Source organism: Mus caroli, chromosome 5 (genome assembly GCF_900094665.2).
Source record: "Mus caroli chromosome 5, CAROLI_EIJ_v1.1, whole genome shotgun sequence".
Lineage (NCBI taxonomy): Eukaryota > Metazoa > Chordata > Mammalia > Rodentia > Muridae > Mus > Mus caroli.
The window spans coordinates 65,728,522-65,741,954 of NC_034574.1; the positions used below are offsets into that span (position 1 = coordinate 65,728,522).

Below are 13,433 nucleotides of genomic sequence, written 5' to 3' on the forward strand. Positions count from 1 at the left end.
AAGGAAGGAAGGAAGGAAGGAAGGAAGGAAGAAAGAAAGAAAGAAAGAAAGAAAGAAAGAAAGAAAGAAAGAAAGAAAGAAAGAGGAAAAAAAAAGATGCAACACACATGGTAGCCACAATGCAGGGTGAGAAAGAAAGAAAGAAAGAAAGAAAGAAAGAAAGAAAGAAAGAAAGAAAGAAAGAAAGAAAGAAAGAAAAAGAAAAAAAAAGATGCAACACACATGGTAGCCACAATGCAGGGTGACCCCATAGGACATGCCATCCTCCTTGGTACTAGTAGCTTTTGGTCTCTGTGGTTTTCACTCATGACTCTCACGGTAAGGGTTTATAGGGGTCCTGGGTGCATCTGAGCCTGGGATTACAGGCATGCACTGCCACCTATGGTCCACACTTATAACAGATTCATTTTAACAGACCTCACTGTTGTAATTAAGCTCCCCAAAGAGGCCTCGCCTCTGCAAGGTCCCACTGCTACATAAACACCATCACTCTCAGAGGCTGTATCTGCCCTGGAGTGTCCTCCACTCCATCAGCATCAAAATCCCATCACTTCTCCCAACACCAAAAGCCCACTCATGCTGTGTACATCACAGCTAAAGAGTCAGATGAATACTTACTACTCTCAAAAAGATTGTACTTTTCACATCCCGGTGCTAGTTTTTCTGTTTGTCTACAACACTGGTAACTCCCATCTGCCCAGAATTTAGGATGGTATTTAATCATGATATTATTGTTGTTCTTTATTTCTGCAACGCACAGACACATGAGTGGTTAGTGGAATAAAACAAACAAAACTGTTGGTAAGTAACTGACGATCATCATTTCTTCCTTGACCAACATGCTTGGTATGAGAATGCCATTGTGATATCACATATTCAATATTCAGAGCAGCTAGATGGTTCTCTCTCTGTCCCCTCTTCCTCCCTCCCCCCCTTTTTTTTTGGAAACACTCATGTGAACAGAAGTGAATCACTGCTATTCGATGGTTGATTAATGCCCACTACCATTGTATTCCATCAAGTAAGGAGTATCGTGCAAGACAAACTGTCCATTTAAGCACTTTGTCAGGAATATGTGAGTCCATCCACAGCAAGTGTTTGACACAGGCAATTGCTTAGGAAACACAAATCCGGCTATCATAAAAGTCTATGTTTTATCACCTCCAACCACACTGTGCAATAAACAGAAGGTGCTTTTATGAGGAAAGGACATTCAACTAGTAAGAAAGAGGATTTTAAAAAGGGAAGCTGTCCTCAATGTGCTATCACTTACAAGGAGTGACTGTCCTTGGAGGGATACTCATTATAATTTATTATAAATGCAAGAGCTATGTTAGCAATGCTTCTGGGGGTTTTGTGTATGTGTGTGATATCCTAAAATTACATAAAATACACCAGTTTTTACCTTCTTTTAACTTCTTCACCCATCGGTCCCTGCTTTGTGGACTAGGTGCAAAAATATAAAGTGTGTTAGCATCATGAACAACCTAGAACAAAACAAAAGATGAAAGCAGTGATAACACTTAGACACAGCGCTTCCACGTATCAGCATCCCTGGTACTGCAGCATCAGTAAACTATTCTTGGATGGCTGTTAAACAATCCCAGTACTTCAGAAATAAAGTTTTCAAAGACACTGGATTCCAAAAGCACATCTATTTCTTAATTTCATCAGGTTGGATGTATGTTTTACAAAGGATTATGAAAAGTGTATTGCACGTGTGCCTACATTCATGCAAAGGCCAGAGGGCATCCATAGGTAATGTCTCTCAGGCACCATCTACTTAATTTATTTAGATAAGGTCTCTCACTGGGCTAGAACTTACCAAGTAGATTAGGCTGCCTGCCTCCACCTCCCTGTACTGAAATTACAAGCACACACCACCACACCTGGCTCTTTTTCTGTGGGTACTGAGCTATAACTCAGATCCTCAAGGAATTTACTGACTGCCTAGACCCAGGATTGTATCTTCACAGAGGAAAACTGGTACCAACAGCGATCAGGATGCTTCATTGATCTTAGCGTTTATTTCAACTTAACTGACTAATGTTCTGTGGATAAATTTAGTGCCGCAGGGCTTATTCGAATCCACTATTTTTCAAAATAATGTTCTGGATTCATTTCAGTATCACTTCTGTCATTTCCTTTGCCCCATTAATAGATACAAGAGCTGGCTTTAACAAGCTGAGTCTTTCAGTTCCAGACTATTAACTCAGCCTCACCATTGGGTCCTAGCCAAGACCCTACTGTAGCTGGCCTGGGCTGCTTTGTGGGTTCTTCTTTTTCCCACCCTTTATCCCCACCACCCTGTTTCACCCCCTAACACTAGATGGGAGAGAAAGAAGGAGAGAACAGAGAGAAAGAAATAAAGACCTTTCATCTAATTTCCTTGTTCTTTTTTCTTTGAGCACAATTACTAACAAACAGCAAACAACCCCCTGAACAACCAACAACTTCACCCATCAGGGTTCTAACCTTTAGAGACCCTGGGAAAATCTCCCATAATTCCAAACATCACACAATCAGAGGAAATGTCTGTAGCTGGCAAAACTACACCTCTGCTAAAGTGCGAGGCAAATCATAGTCAGCTGCTTCAAAGTAGCCTCATATCCCACACCTGAGATGAAAATGAAAACATATTCTTGTAATATTTGTATTTTTTAAAGAAACCAAACTTCCAGAATTCTCACCATACTACCTTACATTCCTGTATAACTTCAGCAGGCCCCATTCATACAGCAGGTACTAAAAGTAGTGTCTCCCAACCATGTCCCACCTAACTGTCCATTACCATTCTGTAGACGATGTAAAAAGTAAAGATTTCAACCCCTAAGCCCAGGCTTTCACGCATCAGGCATCTTTCAAAGGAGGTTCCTAGTGAATGATTAGTCTTCTTTTGTAATTTTATATTAATAATAAGCCTTGAAAAATTGCCTAGGATCCTATCACTGCTCAGAGACTTATCCCTAATGGTTAGTCACAAGGCAGACCTGACTGACTGAAACATAATGTGTTTCATTATAAACCTCCCTCTACCCAGACAATATCATCACAGTGAAAAACAAATCTCACTATCTCACTGGTCACAGCTGGTCCCGGCCCAGTTTGTCAGGTAAATCCTTCCCATTTGTTCAACAGCTACACTTTGGTGGGACTACCCAAGATAAAAGATGTGTCAAACATGAGCCTACTTCTAAGATATATCTGGAAATGCCATATTATAAGACAGAATGTGAGATACCGGAGACAACGTGCTGACGGACACTTGGAGAGATGGTTTCATATTTGCTACCTGGTTTCCACACCTTACTCAGGTTTGTCTGTGCAGCCAGCTCTGCACTGAACAATTGAAGAGTGAATTTTAAATAACCAGGAACGTCATTGGCAGGGATTGTCATTTTCTATCTGGAAAGAAAAGCTTGTGCTTGGACCATCCCAAAACTTACAGTATTGTTATAATAATAATCTGTTTAGTGTAATAATTTATTGACTCCCTAATTTGATCTAAACATGTAACAGATGCTTCCTGGCTTAAGCTGATAGCAGCCAGGATCTCCACCGATGGAGAAGATTTAGCTCTATCTATTACCTTAGTAACATGGGCCATTTTTGTATTTGTACAAGAACTTCTAGTAATACTGCCCTTTATCAGAATAATAAACATCTAATTTGCATCTCAGGCAGTTTGATATCTAGGATGATTCTAGGGTACCAGTCTCCTTCCTTCTACAAACCCCAGCTCATGTCATGCCTGTCCCATGAAAACCTCTAAGAGTCAGAAACTGGGCTGGTGAGATGGCTCAGTGGGTAAGAGCACCCGACTGCTCTTCCGAAGGTCCAGAGTTCAAATCCCAGCAACCACATGGTGGCTCACAACCATCTGTAACAAGTTCTGGCGCCCTCTTCTGGAGTGTCTGAAGACAGCTACAGTGTACAGTGTAATAAATAAAAAAATCTTTAAAAAAAAAAAAAAAGAGTCAGAAACCCTGTTACGTTTGCAGCCAACTCACCTGGAATGGAAATTTATTTTGACAGGGAATGATAGCATCATCGTTCTTCACTATCTCCACACACTTGATTTTTGAAATGTCAATGACGCCCTTTCTGTATTTCTTCTGTGAGAAGAGAAGAAGAGGCGATGTGTCACGAGCAGAACACAGGACATAAGAAAACCATTTAATGGCCGACTGTAGTTAATGATAAAATTACTGACTCAGAAGATTACAACTTAGAGCAGGCAAGATTACACAAAGATAGCCCAGTTCGTAAAGGGCTTGCCTTCAAGTGTAAGGACTTGAGTTTGATGCCCCAGAAACCATGTAAAAACAGCCAGGCACAGGGAGATGTTTGGCATTCCAATGCCAAGGAGGGATCCAGTGGCCATGGTGAAGTGGGGAGAGATGGACAAGTTATTGAGAACAAAGCCATGCTCACACCTATGCGCTCGCACACGTGCGCACACATGCACACACCAATGGATACAGTATGATTTCTTTAATAATTATATAAATCACATCTCCCTTAACTCTTAAAATTGTTCAAAAATACTAACCTTGCGATGACTACAGTGGAAGGCATTAGACCCTTTCATTTCTAGTGGTGAACTTGCTCTGTCAGGAGCCACAACGGGACAAGCTAATAACTATCAGGTGCTTGTCCTGAGATGGCCTGCCTCAGATTATAATAGTCCACAACAAATTCAGTTCAATACACAAAGCCCACGCCAAAATCATTTTAGGAAAGATTCCTGCTATTAATATGCTTTTCCTGTTATTATTAAACATATATAACAATTACTAATTAATAGCAATCCTCTTTGGAGCAGATCTCTGCAGATCCACAAAGATGTACTGTCTTGTAGTGATGCTATATAGACAAATAGATGACTTCTTAAGTCAATGATTATCCTATAAGAATTCCTAAAATTATATCCGTGATCATTAATTTCTTTTATAGTAGGACTGCTATTAGGTCCTTTTCTGATAGCCAAAACTGCAATGAGAACTCTGTCAGTCTCCCAAGTGTCGCCAGTTAATTGCTCTTAGATGATAACCAGACTCTCTCCTACTCAGAGCACATTCCAAGAGGTTGTAAAACAATTAACCAAAGGTCATAAAAAGGGAACTAATGATTTATTATAGGTGCTAGGACAGAAGATAAATATTGACTGGGTTTATCTATACAAAACTTTACTAATAACTTAGTTATGGTTTTAAACCTTCAGTGAACCTGTGGAGCTGAGACAGGTAATGGATGTTTAGCTAGGTAATTACTCCTAATAGATATGCATGCCAACATTCTCTGTTGTAAACTTCTATTTTATTTATGACTTGATATTCTGTGTGAACTTTTGATGAACTTTTTAACATGTGATCATGTATTCTAAAAGATGTTTAAGGGCTGAGGACAAAGAGAAGAGTCAGAACTAAGGGACTGTGAAAGGGAGCTGAGCAGAGGAGAAGTTTTTAGACAGAACACTTTTTAGACAGAACTGAACTCAAGAAAAACTTAGAAGTACAGGCATAGCTTTGGGAGAAAAGGCATTGAGAGTTAAGTGCGTTGTTGTGACTTCAGAGCAGGAGGAGAGAACAAGATTAGAAGGAGAATGCAGAGTGGAATAACTCAGAAACTATAGGTAACATTAAAAAAAAAACTAAGAGAGCAATATGCAGAATGCAGAGGGAAATTAGAACAAAGGAGAATCTGCGGAGAGAAGAAGGAGCAGGCAGGCTTCTCCTTACCATGGGACAGAACAGATCCTTTTTTAATAGCAAGGCAGGCTTAGACTTATTAAAAGGAACAAAGATTTTTTTGTTTTTGTTTTTTTCTTACAAACGTGGGTTTAATTCACTTAGCATTAAAAGGGTAGAAGCTTTTTCTTTCTCTATGCAATAAAGATTGGAGCTCATTTTTCACCCAGGATGAGTGAGTTCTTTCTGCACCGGTGCTTGGTCTTTTGCTCCACATGCACATGTAAGCATGGATGTGTGTGTAAATATGTAACTGTGAGAATGTATGTATGTGTGTGTGTAAGTCTGTAATTGTGAGAACGCATGCAAGCTGGACCTAACTGGTTTGAATGGAAGTATATAAATGAGCATGCATGAATCTATATATGAATTTATGTGAGATTATGCATATTAGCTTATGTAAAAGTTTTTCCTTCTGCAAGTGTTATTCTCTTCTCCTGGTTCAACAGAAGTTTACTGCTCCAAACTTCCCCCTAGCCTGACAAGCAAGAGGCATCTGGACAATAGGGAAAAGTCTCTAGCAATTAATCCTTTACTTAATCTCCTGCTGTTTAGGATGAGGTGCTAAGTGCCTGAGACTGCAGTCTCTGACCCCAGAGGAGCACAGAAGGCAGGTCAGCTGCAATAGCATATCAACTTGGACTTAGATAAGTAAACTTTTTATTATACAGCAACCCTACATACCTCGTAAGACAAAGTCTTCCCCTCCGCTGACACTCTTCCCCTTTGCTGCCTCAAGGAGAACTGACAAGAAAGAATCCCCATGCCAGGGCTGCCCCCCCCCCCCGGCATCTGTCCTTTCTTCAACACACAAACCTCTGAAACAGAGACATCAACTCCCTTTCATTGCTGCCTTTCCCTCTAGAAACACCTTTGTTCGACCTCTTGACAATAATGTTCATTTAAAAAAAAAAATTAACCAAACACACAGAGCTCCAGTTACTGGGTCACTGACACCCTCCTGTGTTCCCCCTGTATGGAGATGCCTTCCTTGGGATGGGGAGTTCAGGATTAACTGATGGGAGGTGGACTGCCCATAAACACATGGCGCTCGACCTGAACAACAGTGTGAGAGGCTGGACGCCGCCCCTCCTGCCCCCCCACCCCCCGCCCCCAGCATCCTCCCAGTCTCCCTGCTCACTGCAAATCTGCCAGCAGTCCATCAGAACCCACCCACACCCTGGAGTACATTAACTTCACACCTGAAAATTCATTCCAGGGAAGAATCCGAAAGAATCCAAAGAAGCATGTGCAAGGGTCCAGGAGTGTGCATGCATGAAAAACTAACAACAAATACAGTATCCAGATAGAACGCATTTGCTACATAACACATCTGATACACAGCACACAAGATGTGCTCCAAAGACTAAGGGGAATATATATATATATATATATATATATATATATATATATATAGTAATGCATTGAAGGAAGAGGAGAGAAAGACAAAATTGAATAGTCCTGGAATCAACCACTAAAAATTATTTTAAAATTAAAGGTCCATTTTAAGCCAGACCTGATGTCATAGTCCTGTATCCTAGCTACTCAGGTGGCTGAGGCAATAGGATCACAAGGTTCATGGACCGCTGGGGCTAGACAGAAAGTGGAAGGCTAACCTGGGCAACTAAGTGAGAAGCAGCGAGGAGGGGCACAGGAACACCAGTGTAGCCCAGTAGCAAAGCACTTGCCTGGCCTAGGCTAGGCCCGTAGTTCAATCCACAGTACAAAAATAAAAAGACAAAAAGAAAATGATTTTATCCACTGCTCGGCGGCCTCTCCCTTGGCCACGGTTCTGTCTCTATACTGTGCCCAAGAACACACATGACGTCTTCAAAAATAAGACTTCGCAATGCAAGCATAGTGGAGTATGACTTTACTCCCAGTATTCAGGAGGCAGAGACAAGCAGATCTCTGTTAGTTCTAGGCCAGCCTGATTTACTTAGTAAGTTCCAGGATAGTCAGGGCTACATAGTGAGACCCATCTCTGGGTGGGGGAGCAGGAGGGGATGACACTTCAAACCTGCTCTTGCTCATGGCCATCAGCAGCTTCTCCCCCACTAGCCTCATTTCTGTCACCCCACTAGTGTGTGTGTGTGTGTGCGTGCATGTGTGTGTGTGTTCTCATATATATTCTCAGTCAGTTGTTCATTACTCATCCTCTCCCTTCTTCCCTCTCCTTCTCTCCTTCTCTCCTTCCCTCCCCTCTACCTCCAGATATTCTAATCCATCTTCAGTTCTGTCCTTGGTCCCTTGCAAGTGGGCTACAGATGGCCTATCCTCTCCACACTTAGATGGGCCCTCACTGCTGCTCTCCAGTCTTTTTTGTGTCTGCTCCAGAGGCCACCAGCTCTGCACACGCATCCCCCCACCCTTGACATATTCCCTCAGAGGATAAGCTCTAACTGCTTTACAGAAAGGCCCATAGCCACTCCAGGTGCAGGCTCTGGGCATCTCCATTCTGCCTCTCAGCAGCACTCTAAGATCATAGCATTAACCTTAGATCTCTTCCTTTAACCCTGTGTCTAAGACAAGATGAAAAGGACACAGAGGCTGTAAGATGGCAACTGACATTTAAGCTCTGTGCTCACGGCATCCCATGAGGTAGGCCTGTTCTCCTCATTCTGTGGGTGATGAAACCACAGCTCACACATGTTGAAGACAGTCCCTGAGGGCCTCTAGTGCTGCTGAAGCCCTCTGGCCCCTGGCATGCCCCAGCTGCGAGGGGTGGGAGGACTATGGGGTCAAGTCCCAGGCTGGACAGTTCGGATGTGGAGCATGGAAGTTCTCCAGGCCTGATTCAAATTCAAGGTCAACCTGGTCTACATGGTTAGTTACCGGACAGCCAGGGCTACAAAGAGAGACAAGCCGTGGAGTTGTTCTCTTCCAAGTATTTGCTTCTCTTTACAGACATCTAAATCAAGCCCCTGCCTGTGGACTAGCCTACTGCCTTCAGCCTTCTCCTTCCTTTTTGAGAGAAGAGTTGAATGTTCAGCCTACACTTCCTTCCCATCCACTCTCCTAACCACTCGCAACCTTCAACCCCCGCAGTCGGCTCAAGGCAACCTCGAAAAAAGGTCAGCAGTGACCAAGTTTGGCGGAATTGCTAGCCTGCCTTGCCTTCTGACCAAAGAGCATCGACACTGTTCTATGGCAGCTTTGCCTCTGGGCCATCCCAATGTTGCTTCTCTCCTTTCCCCTTGGTTTCTCAATCCGCTGTCTGCCTTGGGTCAATAATAGCATCAAGAGAAAAAAAAATCTCAAGACAAAGGAGGGCAGTGGTGGCACACACCGTTGATCCCATCACTTTGAAGGCCGAGGCATGCAGACTTCTGTGAGTTCAAGGCCAGCCTGGTCTACAGAGTGAATGCCAGGACAGTCAGGGTTACAGAGAGAAACTGTCTCGAAACACTAATAACAAAAAGATATTCAGAACTGTGGCTTCTGTGTCAGAGGTGGAATGACAGAGACAGAGAGACCCCAGCAGAATAAACAAGCCAGGCAAGGAAAAAAATCACATTCCTACATCACTCCCCATCTGAAAAGTGGGACTAATAACAGTATCAATCCCATAGGCATGGAATGAGGGTTAAATGAGCTAAGACCGCAGAAGTGCTTAAAAGGATGTCCGGCTCAAAGAAACAGACTCTGGATTATTTTCTAAATAAAAACTCAAAAGCAGACCAGAGTGACTAAGGACAGCTTAAGGCAGGATGGAAGGGTGACCAGGGGCCTGGTACCCGATGTCTGGTCAGGCAGCGTTTCCCATCGTGCTCCTCAGGCCTGCACTCACTAACAGGTAGAAGAAATTGCAACAGCATCGTCCTTCTATTACCAAGTCATGTGTGTTTGTTGTAGAAAGCTGAGAAACAGCACAGAAATCCTGTGAGACCTCATCCCTCACCCTCAGAGGCAATGGCTTTAAGCCAGGGTGCTGTTTACCCCATCTTTGCTCAGTCCTTGGGGGACTATTCTCACTGGTCCTGCAGCAGGAAGGCGTGGCCTATCTCCAAAATGCCTACCTCAAATCACTTCAGCCATGGCTACCACAGGCCAGTGTCATAGTTAGGTCATTACCTCCAGGGAAACGGGATGACTCTGATACTGGGATAACTGATACACACCCTCTACAAACATTTCCTAATGTGCTAATTAGTATTTGAACTTTCGGCTCCAAAGAGCTTCCAGTAGCATCGTCAGTGATAGTAGAGAGACAGTGGTCGACAGAGCCACTGTGAGGGCCTAAGGACCATCACTCGGGAAAAGCCCCGAATCCACGGAAAAGAGTTTCAGGATAAGTCAGGGTGAAGCCAAGTTAACGAAGTTTGCAGAGAGGAGTTAATACGAGCTAATACGAGTTAATACGAGAGACGATGAGCACTTACACCGTAAGCTGAGGAGCTGGGGAGGAGCGGGAGGGAGAGCACGCCAGAGTGTGTCTCTTCAGAGGGTTTCCCTTGAGTTTCTAGCGGGCAGCAGATAGAGACTAGCAGCCCTCTGCTAATCTGTCCTCCTTCCCATGGGATGCAGCCTCTTGAAGAGCCCAAGGCAAGTGGACTGGTCAGGGAGAAAGGACACACCCAGACAGACAGATAAGGCAGATCACCCTGGCAAGCGGCACAGATGTCGCAGCCTGATTGCCCTCTCACCAGACTTTGTGTCTTAGTTGCACTGCTCAAAGGATATGTTTTACAGGCTTCAAAGATAAATCAAAGGTTTAAAGCCTAGCAGTGGTGGTGCACGCCTTTAATCCCAGCACTCGGGAAGTAGAGGAAATTGGATGTCTGAGTTTGAGGCCAGCCTAGTCTACAGAGCAAGTTCCAGGACAGCCAAGAGAACCTTTTTTTTTTTTTTTTTTTTTTTTTTTTAAACAAAACAAAACAAACAACAAAAAAAACCCACAAAGTTTTATACTTAAATTAAGAAAATATCAAATGAGCTGTTCTATGTAATTTTCTTAAAGAAATTGCTTTTATCAGTGAAATGGTTTTAGGGATGAGAGAGGAGTACTAATGAAGTTAAGATCAAGGTCAAAGACATTTTGACTCTAAGTAAGCCATGTTCATCTGTTGTTTCGAACACCCCTGCATGAATGGCCCTTAGGGGGCGATTATTTCTGCAAGCTATCTTGATTTTATCTGTTGTGCTGAAATTTCTTGGACACTCAGCCAGCAGGAAATGACTCCAAAATGAGGGGCCTCTTTCTCTTTCCAGGACCCCTCAATTATTCCTATTCATTTTTTTCTATCCTGTGTCACAGCTGGAAGTTTGAAGGGCTGGAGAAGTGGCTCAGCAGCTAAGGCTGCTTGCTGGTTCCCACCACCCACAGGGGTCAGCTTCCAGTAGCCTGAAACTCCAGCTTCAAGAGGATCTCTGCTGGCCTCTCGGGACACCCGCACTCGCACACACACATTTGTGTTGTCCCGTATTTGCCTTATTCAGCCAGTCCCAGGGCTGTGTGTTGAAGTCTCGGGGCTGGGAGAGAGGGCGGAGGGTCTGTGGAAACCGTCATCGAAGGAATGCTTCGGGCGGAAGGGGAGGATGGTTCCTAATCGGGGAATGAGAAAGCCAGGAAGTGGATGGAGGAGAAACTGGCTTCTAAGGAAGTAGCTTTCTCTGTAGAGAAAGCAAGGAAGGTAACAGGCTGCAAAAACGACAGAGCTCTGAGAGCACTTGGGGAACTGAAACCAAAGCACAGTGGCTAAACACAGGGGTGGATCAGGAGTATAGGAAATGACACAAAGAAAGGCTGTTTGAGGCCAGATTAGGCAATGCTCACATATAAGGCTGAGGAATTGGGGTCTCTCCTGAGCAAGTCTCAATGGTTAGCAAGTAGTGAGATAGATTGATAGATAGACAGACAGACAGATAGATGATAGGTATAGATATAGATCAATCACAAGGCATATATTTGAAAAAGTAATTATTGTTGGGGACACACCACCCATCAAACCATTTACCACTCTTCCCACCATATCCCAGTGCTCCTAGTCTTTGTCCGAAGCTCTGTGCCTGGCTCACCCTGGGCATCACTGCTACACGCCTCCATTAGAACCTCATTATATCTCACCTGAAGTACATAGCCCTGCTGGCGTCCCGGACAGCACCCACATTCTTCACGCGGCAGTTAATAATTATTAGCTGTTACTGTGGCACTGGGGAGTCAGGTCACAGCCTTGTGCATGAACAATGATAGACGGTTTGGGGTTTGAGTGTCACCATGAGCTATGACAGGTAAAACCAAAGGATAATCAGGCCAGAGCATGCCAATGCTGCCACTACTGAACTAGCAGCTGGGCTGTTTGGAAGGACCTGGAAGTTCTCAGGACCACCCTCTGTATAGATACAGATTTCTGCTCTTTCCCGGTGCATGTGGAGTAGACATGGCGTAACTTGGTGTAAGAGCCAAAGTTACCTTGTTTTAATTACTGTGCCTAAGAGATCCACAAAACAAAAATGCCTCTTAGCATTTGATGCAATGTTGATGCAATGTTCCCAGCAGCCTCAAGTTCCTGCCACCATGATGGATGGATGCATGCATGCTAGCAATGAGCCAAATACACCTTTCCTTCCTCAAGCTGCTCTTGTCTGGCATTCCCACAAGAAGGAGTAGAGTAAAGCAACAGCAGGGTGAACTCTGTTCTTGAGATTCCACCTGCTCATCCACAGAAATGAGGGACATGGTCTACTAAAAGTCTCAAATGAGCACCAAAGGCCCATTCATACGGGTAACTTTTTCCTCTTCCACCTGTGCACAATTCAGAGAACAAGTCCCAAGGGTGGCAGGTGCCATTACTCAGGGAGAGGCAGGAAAATCCTGGGTGGCTATGACATGTTCCTGTGTCCACTGAAAATAATTTGATAGGAACTCTTCCAGGATCGGGAGACCTAGAATGAATAAAACCAAAGTTTTTTCCTATTTGATGGTTGATGGCTTCTCTTTAATAAGAGTGAGATTCTAGAGTCAAGCAAAGAATGACAAAACCTAACATTCTAATAAGGGTGCTTTCCATCTGACACAGTTCTGCCATTCTTTAAAGAAAAATAAAAGCCTTAATATCAACAAACAACTTCGTGGTTACACGTAAGAGTGGCTTAGGTATGAAGATTATGGTTTTAAATATGGTTCCTATCACTGCTCGGACAATTAGGCGAGATCAAGTTAATATTCAGAGGAAAAAAAAACCACGATTTTGAAAATCTCAAGGCAAAACTTTCATTTCCATTCCTAAAATCACAGAATAATATTCATGTAAGACTGTGCCAATGTGCCGGGTGTGGTGGCTCACGCCTTGAATCCCAGCACTTGGGAGGCAGAGGCAGGCCAATTTCTGAGTTTGAGGCCAGCCTGGTCTACGGAGTGAGTTCCACAACAGCCGGGACTACACAGAGAAACCCTGTCTCGAAAATTAAAAAAAAAAAAAAAAAGACTGTGCCAATGCAGGCAATTACAGTTCCTAGAAATATGTGTTACTGCACCTAACAGTCCCATTAAAATCCTCCCAGATCCAGTAAATGCAGTCAGGATATTCCCCTGCCTCTGCTATGGTGCTCACTGCTGACCAGAACAGAACACCTCACTGGTCAGCAGCAGAAAAAGACAGGCCCAGGCATCTCTGGATTCAGTTTCTATAGTTCACACTGACAGGAAGCATTTTGCTTCTGTGATGGGGATGTCTGTCTGTC

At 43.6% G+C, this 13,433-nt stretch overlaps 1 protein-coding gene across 5 annotated transcripts in view; it reads right to left on the minus strand.

Annotated features, from left to right (window-relative positions):
* Positions 1 to 13,433, minus strand: part of Tec (tec protein tyrosine kinase) — a 108,461-nt gene that overhangs the window by 23,514 nt on the left and 71,514 nt on the right. For 4 of the 5 annotated variants that reach the window (XM_029477184.1, XM_029477182.1, XM_029477183.1 and 1 more), the window contains 3 exons: positions 4,011 to 4,115; positions 1,406 to 1,487; positions 619 to 747 (listed from right to left, as the gene is read on the minus strand). In XM_029477184.1, the coding sequence (XP_029333044.1) occupies positions 619 to 747; positions 1,406 to 1,487; positions 4,011 to 4,115 (316 nt within the window). The remainder of the gene's footprint in view (positions 1 to 618; positions 748 to 1,405; positions 1,488 to 4,010; positions 4,116 to 13,433) is intronic. The other variant, XM_029477186.1, reaches the window with a different exon arrangement.